The sequence below is a fragment of the Metschnikowia bicuspidata genome (assembly GCF_001664035.1).
Source record: "Metschnikowia bicuspidata var. bicuspidata NRRL YB-4993 chromosome Unknown METBIscaffold_3, whole genome shotgun sequence".
Lineage (NCBI taxonomy): Eukaryota > Fungi > Ascomycota > Pichiomycetes > Serinales > Metschnikowiaceae > Metschnikowia > Metschnikowia bicuspidata.
In genome coordinates, this window is record NW_017387733.1 from 1,629,482 (window position 1) to 1,638,806 (window position 9,325).

General features: G+C 48.7%; 3 protein-coding genes and 1 non-coding gene across 4 annotated transcripts; 3 read left to right on the top strand and 1 right to left on the bottom strand.

Annotated features, from left to right (window-relative positions):
- The first annotated feature begins 1,435 nt into the window (after positions 1 to 1,435).
- Positions 1,436 to 2,412, top strand: METBIDRAFT_183832 (GATA-type transcription factor). The gene has a single exon (XM_018854788.1). The coding sequence runs from the start codon at positions 1,613 to 1,615 to the stop codon at positions 2,363 to 2,365; it is 753 nt and encodes a 250-aa protein (XP_018711921.1). The 5' UTR covers positions 1,436 to 1,612; the 3' UTR covers positions 2,366 to 2,412.
- METBIDRAFT_183841 (uncharacterized protein) lies at positions 2,412 to 3,434 on the bottom strand. Its single transcript, XM_018854789.1, has one exon. It carries the CDS (start codon positions 3,248 to 3,250, stop codon positions 2,459 to 2,461), a length of 792 nt encoding a protein of 263 aa, XP_018711922.1. The 5' UTR covers positions 3,251 to 3,434; the 3' UTR covers positions 2,412 to 2,458.
- A 1,246-nt stretch (positions 3,435 to 4,680) lies between these two features.
- Positions 4,681 to 6,789, top strand: RRN3 (rDNA-binding RNA polymerase I transcriptional factor; the record flags this gene model as incomplete). The annotated part of the gene is made up of 2 exons (XM_018857416.1): positions 4,681 to 4,836; positions 4,909 to 6,789. The coding sequence occupies 2 exons, from the start codon at positions 4,681 to 4,683 to the stop codon at positions 6,787 to 6,789; spliced, it is 2,037 nt and encodes a 678-aa protein (XP_018711923.1).
- Positions 6,790 to 8,766: 1,977 nt separating this feature from the next.
- Positions 8,767 to 8,840, top strand: METBIDRAFT_t131. The gene has a single exon. It is a non-coding gene; the product is annotated as a tRNA-Val (tRNA).
- The last annotated feature ends 485 nt before the right edge of the window (positions 8,841 to 9,325 follow it).

The window sequence follows — 9,325 nt, forward strand, 5'->3', positions numbered from 1 at the left end:
TTTTTTTTTTTTTTCTATTATTTCGGGATTTTTATCACTTCCTCTTTGGGAAGCTCTCAGCAGCCTGCGTCGGCTTTCTCCTGCCCTGTGTCGATATTCCTGCCCTGTCGGTATTCCTGTCCTGTGTCGATTCTCCTGCGCCATCATTCATGATTTATTCTTTGTTCGCGCACCTTGTCAGGTTGCATTCGGTCTCCATTGTCTGGTGCTCGTTTCCTCTCGCTTGCCTATTGTCCTTTAATTCCGGGGCAAGTGGTGACCGAACACCGATGCCGATACCGATGCGAACATAAAATCTCTTGGGGCTCTTAAATATGGTGTGCCGCAACCGATAAGACCCTTAACCTTAAAACATTGGACTCTCGAAACCTTAAAACCCGTACTACTGTCGACTCTTCTGCATACTGAACACCCGTGAATACGCGAATTCAGAAAATTGAACGACGCAGATCTCGCCCGGAAGAGGCAGACAATGGGCGCTGCATCGAGGCGCGAACATCGCCCCATAATGATTCTACCCCATCTTTTTTCCCGCTTCTTGTGACCTTTTTTTCTTGACCAGAAGGAAAACACAAAGGCCACGGCCAAGGGTTTAGGTCCCCTGGCTATGCCTCATGATGAGCAGATTTCGTAAAAACCGTAATGGACACATCCGATGTGACTTGAACCTCCCATACTCGCTTATGCCAGCACACCATCTTCTCGAAGTGCTTTCAAAGGGAAGGATCGCGACGGACGGCCACCCGTGTAGAGCTGAGCACAGCAAAATTCATAGGGGGACCAGGTTTGTGAAACTGTCAGAATTCCACAGTAACGAAAACACAACTTATTTCTTGCAGGCTGACCCTGCGCCTTATGGTTAAGGCCGCTCGCAGGTACGCTTTTTCTTGTACTTTCTTCTTTGTTTCCGCCCGTCCCAGCATGGTCTTGTCAGTCGGCACCGCTGTCGTACCATGTGAGTAGGGCTGACAAACCTCGTGCATTCGGTGCTCTGCGCGGCCACGCGGCATAGTAGAAATTTCGTCTATTATGCACCCACTGCAATTGCAGTCGGGAAGGTGGTGCAAATTAGAACATGAGCATGAATATATTCACTCAGATAATGGCGGAAGCCTGCCCCTGATGAATCAACAGGCATCTCAGCCACGTAGCCAATTCGCATTTAGTCATGCGTCTCGCCACGGCATATCGACACAGCCATGGATTTGTAGATCTTTGATCTGCTCGCTCATATGCCACCATTCGGGGTACTTGTAATTGCAGTATGCTAGCCTGTACAGCCGCTTCGGGTCTCCGAAGCATGCGCTAGAACGGCCTCTTTTTTCCTCTTTTGTGTCTGCCCTCTCGTGTCCGTTAATCCTTCCTGCTTTTTCCTCGAATTTTCTGCTTCTTGTACCAAAATCTCAATATTTTGACATGCTCCACAATTGGGGTATGCCTAGCTCGATATTGAACATAAGCCCCCGTTTCCGATCTCTAGTTCTCGTACCATGTCTGCAAACAAAGAGCAAAATCTGAATTGTTCTTGCTTCACTTTGCTTCCACACAAAAAGAGATCAGACAGCTGGTTCTGTGAAGTCCTAGACACCGCCTTTCGTTTCCTGTGCTCAAGATGTACGACTCTTCGTGGGAGAAAGTGAGTCGCTCTTCCCATCCAAATTTGTGGAGCCCTCCCATCGTCACTCCCATAGGCCGAGGCGCCATGTCCGAAACAGAGACCGATCTGTCCAGCCAGTTCCCCATGCTGAGCCCCGCCGACACCCAGCGCAGAGAACGGCTCCCGTCCGTTGACGAAATCCTATTCAAGATCAGGCATCAGGAAACATCCTGCCCACCTTATTCCCAGGAATACCATCTTGTGCCACCCACTTTCCCTCAGGCCTATCAAAACCAACAACAGCCAAGCATAGCCCACTGGCAGCAACCATCGCTACGTACGTCGCAGTACCAGTTCGACCAGCGGGCCGGGTCCAGCCACGCGTGGAAAGACGAAGGTGCCATGAACCCGGGCGGCCCCTTTGCAGCAGCCACGCTCCAAGTAGCATCGGGACCCTTCGTCCCCTCCCTGCCGCTACATACAGCCCAGGGCACGCCGGCCAAGAAAAGGGGCCGCAAGAAGAAGTCCGACACAATATGCTCCCACTGCCAGCTGACACAGACGCCCGAGTGGAGGCGGGGCCCCGACGGCTCGCGCACGCTATGCAACGCGTGTGGCTTGTTCTATCTGAAACTCACAAAGAAGTTTGGGATCCAGGATGCCAACATGGTTTTCGCGTACAAGAAACGCCACAACGAGGTCCAGGACAGGGTCGTGCCGAGCGTGCAGCAGAAAAACCGCTACTTGAGCGAGTCGCTGGCAGACTGACGGGCCGCGGCCATACTCCGGGCAGGAGGAATCATCTTTAGTTCTTGGGCACGTTTTATAACGCAGAATAAACGCTTTTCGTACCACGTGCCTTCACAGGCCCGTAGACGGGGCTCCGCCTCGGTTCCGGCGCGGCTCCAGGGCCTGTCTGTATCCCCGTTTGTCCATGGCTGTCGTTTGGATAGCGAGCTGGGCATTTGCACACTTCACGGTGGCAATCTGGGAAGCCAACAAAGACAAGTGGGCCGCGAGGGCCTCGTGGTTTTCGGGCGCCGCCGGCCCCTTGAAGTTCTGCACAAGTTGGGCCAAGTGCACGAGGTGTTTTTCGACCAGCGCCCCGAGGTTTCCGGGTCGCAAGAGTGCCCTCACGTGCTCCTCCAACTGGCGGAACGAGGGCCCCATGCTTGTGGCGGTTTCGAGCTTTCCACCCGAGTCTTTCAGCGAGTAGTTGGCGTGGTTCTGCACGGTCGCCACGGCGGTGACCTCAGATTCGCCGGGCACCAAGGAGTAGGGCACCGGGGCCCCGGAGTCCACCGAAAAACACTCGTACCGGCCCTCGGCACATGGGACCATGTAGATGAGAGGCTCCAGAACGCCAGATTCAGCCAACTGGCATGCGAAACGCCGGGGTACTTCGCGGTTGGGGTCGCAGCAATAGAGCCCGACAAGCCCGGCAGCCGGCACCACCGTCTGGAGAAGCGCGAGCTTCTTCTGAAGGAATTCCACGTCCATCCCACCGGCATCATGTTTGATGTCAAAGGCGTCAGTCACGGTCACAGATTGCGGGAGCCGCAGGCCGACCAACGCGCCGTAGCGGAAAGCCGAGGCCCGCGAGATATGGTCCGCCATAGCCAAAAGCGGCAATGCCCTCGTTTTAACGTCCATTCGGGTCCAAGGTGTCAGAAGCAGAGGGAAGACAGAACGGGCCGAGCACGTGATGTGCCGATATGGGGGGACGCCGGCGTGCGGCGGCGCCGGCACGTGACCGGCCCACTGCCCTGTGCTGCCCGGCCAGCCGGGGACCGAAAAGAAGACCAGAAATTTTGAGCAGGGACGGGGCGTTGGATGCGGCAGGTGGGGTATTGGAGAGGTGTGTTTTTAAGTCCGCCGGTGTTCCAGGGTATCATAACTGGCGGGATCTGCGGGTCTAATTTAGCGGGGCCGAGCGCGAGGGGCCTATTTATTATTGATGGTGGTGGCTGGTGATAGCCGGCCGTGGCGACGAGCCGGTCTCAAGGGGAAAGTCTTAATTTGAGCTTGTCTCGAGATTTCGTCTCTTTCCTTTTCTTTTTTTTACCTCCGAGACTTCGTCTTTGGAGCAGCGGGGCAGATTTGGGTGACTTGCTTCGACAGTATCGTTGGCAGTGGTGGTGCACCTTGGCCCTGGGAGCATTGGCTCATATGCTGTTCCAGAGCACCGTGCGTGTTCTTTTCCGCGTCCCCCCTCACGGCACGCCGACATGACAGGGGCTCAAAATAGGTGTCGCTTTGGTGTCTTTGACTCACATGGCCATTTTTCAATGGGCGGCGACTCCAGCCATCTTTTCAATTTATTAGTATGTGCTACTTAATGGGAGATTCCGCGTGTAGTGCGCAGAACAAAGGCACCGATGCCTAATTAACCTACCGTTTCTTCCACCGCCAGCCAGAAAAAAAGAAAGAAGCCATGGAGGGTGGGTCTCACTGTAGACTCATGTTGGAACAGGGCTTTGCATTCTCTGTGCTGAAATAGGCTGGACGGAGGATGAGTAATAGACCTGCAAGAGGCGAAGTTAATAGACCTGCAGTAGGCGAGGGTACTAGACCTGCAAGAGGCGAAGATACCAGACCTGCAGTAGGCGAAGATAATACATCCACAAGAGAATAAAAACAAGAGGTTCCCTCAAAAAAGGCAAGGGACCCCCACAAACAAGAAGAATCCGAGAAGAAGAATTTGGACTGCAATGGAATACTTCAACAGGCCTTATAGACCTACAAAAGGTCAGTAGAGCTCAATAGAGAAATCGAACTGAAGTGCCCCATAAAAACTGCATGAAAACCATGAATAGGCTGACAAGAAAAAACTGGACCTCCAGCGAAAACAGACATACAGACCAGCAACAAAAGAAGCAGGGCACCCGGCTCCTCTTCCCTGCTTTCGATGCCCCGGCCCCAACGATCGCAAGGACCCTCGTCACGTGACCCCGCCCTCCGGCGCAGCCGCAGCCCTGCACCCGGCAGCGGAGACCGGCCTGAAAAGGCAAAGGAAAAAAGCCATCGCGCCCCACCTCATCTCCCTGCCTTCTTCAAATCGAAAGGACCGATTTTCCCGCAAAATGATAATGTCCGTGCATGATCCTCTCAGTAGAAAACGCGACATCAAGGAGGCTCGCAAGTCTGCCAAGAGAGCCCGCAAGGACACAAGGGATGACGACATATCCGAGCAAATGTACTCCATCTTCGTCAAGTCTGCCATGGACTCGCTAGAAAAGGTATGTTTCCCAAAGCGGCCTATCCGCCTTTGTCTGGGGGTTTACTCGTTGCGCCAGTACTAACACACACAGAACGACACGCTAAAAGTCAACTCGTTGACGTCCAAAATCAGCTTGCCTGTGGCCCATTCAGATGCCATCTCGCTTCCAAACTTCATCATCGTATTGAAAAGCCTCATTGCCAACATCGCCAAGCTCGACAACTCCGCGTCGGCCGCCTTGTTGACAGCCATCATAAACTATAAATGGCTAGAGGTGCCCCACGAAGCAAAAGCATCTGCCGATTTCGCGGGCTTTCTCGACGTATATGCACAGTTCATCAATGTGCTCGTCTCCTCATACCCCAAGTACCTCCATGACATCATCAAGAAGCTCGTGCGAGAGTTCCCTGACGTAAAGGACGATACCTATCCGCATCACAATCTCCTCAAGAGATTCATCACATACATCCCCACATGCATCAACACAATCCCCTCCACGCTCTCGCGGGAGTTCCCCCACCACTTGTCCTCGGCCCCTGTTGAAATCTTCAACTACGTCAACCACTGCATGACGATCATGAAATACTGTCCGGACTTGCAGTTCCCCGTGTGGCAGATGATCGTGGAGTGCTGCATCAAGTTGGACGTGGAATTGCAGAATGAAATCGACGATTTGGATGACGATCTTATCGAGGAGCTCATCAATGAGGACGACGAGGAAATCGACGATGACATCGACGACGACGAGGATGATCTCGAGACCGGCGCCGAGATCTACGAAATGACCTCCACCAAGAATATCAAGCGGTTGGTTTCTAAACTCGACTCCAGCTTGGAGTTGCTTTTGAAGTCGACGAAGGGTGCCTTCACCGCGGAGGAATTGGACTCGGGAAACGGAGTCAGTCTATTTAACACACTTACTTCTCTATTCAAAACTCACGTCTTGCCCACGCATTTCACCAAATCCGTGCAATATCTCATGTTCCATATTTCACAGTACCAGCCGGAGTTGGCCGATTCTTTCTTGGTCTTGCTCATTGACACCGCCTTCAATCCACTCGAGGTCACCGAGAAGCGCCTCAAGGCCCTTCAGTACTTGGCATCCTACATCTCACGTGCCAAGAACTTGACGAAACATCAGGTAGTTTTCATTGTCACATACTTAATTGGCTGGGTCAACAAGTACATTTCCGAGCGTGAAAAAGAGGTTCTTGACCTTGACTCTGCGAATACAGGCTCCGCTATGCCCACTGCCACAGGTGGCATGGAAAGGTTTAAATTATTCTACGCCACCTTCCAGGCATTGCTTTATATTTTCTGTTTCAGGCACAAGCAGTTGACCCGCGCCCCGGAGGACATCAAAAGCGGGGAGAGCGAGTGGGAAAGCCAGATCGACAAGTTCTTCCTGAGAGTGATTCTCACTAGGTTCAATCCTCTCAAATTTTGCGACGAGACTGTCGTGGCTACTTTCTCCGATATTGCATCGATGCTCGGCGTATGTTTTTGCCAAACTATCATCGACAATAACAGAAGAGAACAGATGGCCCAGGCCACCTCCAACCTTCCTTCATCTGTTGGAAACTTCAGGCATAAACAAGAATTCTTGGACCTTGAAGGATACTTCCCGTTTGACCCCATGGTCCTTCCAAAATGCAAGAAATTAATTAGTGCCAATTATGTTGAGTGGCGAGATGTCAATCCAACTCCAGAGGACGATGAGGACGATGACACTGGAAGCCATGGAGACGACATGGATGATGACGAAGATGACGACGATGATGATGACGATGACGATGATGACGAAGACGAAGACGATGGTGATGACGAGGATGACGATGATGACGATGATCAGGACAACGATCAGGACGATCAGGACGATGATGACATTCACATTGACGACAAGGTTTGCGATGCCACGCGTGCTGCTGAAGACAGTGATGAAGATATCACCAGTGACGAAGAGGAAGATTGAGGAAATGCAAAAAGACTACAGGTCTTTTCTCGCATGGTTTGAAATTTTGCTTTTTGCCATTAATGGTGACGAAACAATATCAGTCTTTATACGCATGGAAAAATAAAGTTTTTTTGCAAAGTTTTATTTTGGCTCGTGACTTGTAGATTTGTCTTGCCGACCTTTGCTTGTTCGACACTGACGATCAGATCGCCGTACTCCGGTTAGATCGGTCGAATCCGCCGCACGAAGTCCCGCAACTCAAGACCATCATGGCCTGCTATGCCCCGCACGACACGCCGTTTTGCAGATCTGATCCCCGGAGGTCGATCGATCGAAAACTTGCCGCACGAAACAAACCGCCAAACACTTTACTTATAGGCTGGCCCTATGATTTTACGTTTGAGCATCCAGACTATGTGTGGCCGACACTAGTTCTGTACGACGCTAAGCAAAGCCCACTTTTCTTATCAAAGCGTTCCATATTTCATTTCTTTACTCTTTACTGTTGTATTATTACTTACTCTTTCTTTTTCACAATATAGTTCGGCTAGACACCGAAACGCATCCATGATTTCATTACGTCGAACATTTAACTCAATTAATGGATTGGAAATACATCACAATGCAAGAGAAATTCATCTTGCTTTTTCGGCGTTTTCACAGGATGTCAGGTCGAAAAACTCTCTACTTGACCAATTGCAAGAGCTTCAACACAAAAATACATTTTGCGTAAACTTGTAAGGCGAACTAATTTTTTCAATGCCTCACGCTGGGCAGTGCTCCCCTGGAATTATATATTACTCTGCTTCAAAAGAGGGAGAGACGATGGTTGGTGACTGAATTTATGTGCCCGGGGTGTTCCTGCAGCATAATATGCTTTCTCATCTGTGACACTAATTCTCAAGTAAGACTGTTTCGACTACTTGGGAGGGTTTTTTAAATCGAAAGTTTTCCCGCATTCAAAATTCGTGAATTGAGCATCGCTTCAAGGCTTCCATTGTCACTCTCACTTTTCGACTTTGTATGCTCCCAGCGTGGTCAAGGAAGAAGCGCATATCACATATTGTCCTTCCCGACGCTCATCATGTTCAAAAATAAAGACTACAAGCCGGCTGGACATAAATAGTAGTTCTATTTCTTAAAAAAAAAAAAAAATCTTCCCTGGGCTAGGCAAACACAGAAGGAAAGGCATGATATTTCAGTATAATACACTGTTGTACATTTACCGAACTAAACTAACATATATGCTTGCGATCTTGCAAAAAAAAATTTGGCATTGATCCATATCAGCGAGACCGAGTGTGCCAAGTATCAACTGATAATTTGTTGGTGGAACATGCTCAAATCTCCGAGACAATTGTGACAGTAGTTTCTTCTTTCGAGAATAAAAAGCGTTCGCCAAATTTTGTCACAATGAGCTTGAATAGTCTGATACATTTATCTGATTTACTTACAATTCCTTTTTATAAAAAACACTATATTATAAGGTGTCACTTGAGGGATGTAAGACTCCACCACTAATGAAAAACTATAAAGAAAAAGCCTATAATAGATCGCAATATTGGCTCAGGTGAGAAGGCGCGAGCACCAATCCACGAAATTACAAGGATTTTTGAAGAGGGTGTCTAGGGAACGAAACTATCAATGTGAGATAAGCGTGAAAGTCAAAGCCTCAAATGTCATGTCATCAACCTGACTACCCCGGTTCTTAATCCCACTTTGCCTATTGTGCCAAAATTTGTCGCATTTTTTTTTGGTAGATTCATCTGATTAAAGAGGCAAAACTATATAAATAATATATGAAAAAACCTTTAAACAGCACCCAGCTACGTTTTTACTGCTTAATCTTAGGGTGTACTGTAATCATTCACCGCTCATCTAAGATAGTATTCCAGGCACTATTCTCAGCTGAAATCTCACAAAACATAATACTTTTCGAGCCAGAGTTTTATTTTTTGCTTCTTATTTTTCTTACTTCAGGTATTTTCCACAGTAGGTTGCATGGTCTAGTTGGTTATGACATTCGCCTCACACGCGAGAGGTCTCGAGTTCGATCCTCGATGGAATCACTACTTTTTTGCTTCTAACATAAAATATATGGTGCAGAAATTAATTGACCTCTTCCAAGAATTTTTAACGTGTTAATCGATTTGTTAACGAATGATTGCCAAGAACACTGTCCAGTCACGACTGCGACTAGGCTATCAGACTGCATTCTGATACTAAGTACGTATTGGAGTTGTTGAAGGGTTTTTATACAATACTCTACAGTTTTTGTACTCAGCTGAATCTACGAAAATAATGTGAAAATTTTCTTCAATGGGCTTTAGCGCAAACAAGAATGTGCCACCTTGGGACTCCTGAATGAGAGATGGCAAATAATGACGAGGATTCATTTCCAAAGAGTCTCATTTCGTCTAACAGTATTAATTAAGCTATGGAAATAGACAATTCGATTATGACGAATGCCACAAAATGCTCGTTCTGCGCATATGTGACTTTGCGAAGTTTAAAGTTTTTTTTTTTTTTTTTTTTTTTTTTTTTTTTTTTTTTT

What these genes read in the sequence shown, in the direction of transcription:
- METBIDRAFT_183841 (XM_018854789.1), bottom strand. Translation starts at nt 3,250, where the DNA reads ATGGACGTTAAAACGAGGGCATTGCCGCTTTTGGCTATGGCGGACCAT.
- METBIDRAFT_183832 (XM_018854788.1), top strand. Translation starts at nt 1,613, where the DNA reads ATGTACGACTCTTCGTGGGAGAAAGTGAGTCGCTCTTCCCATCCAAAT.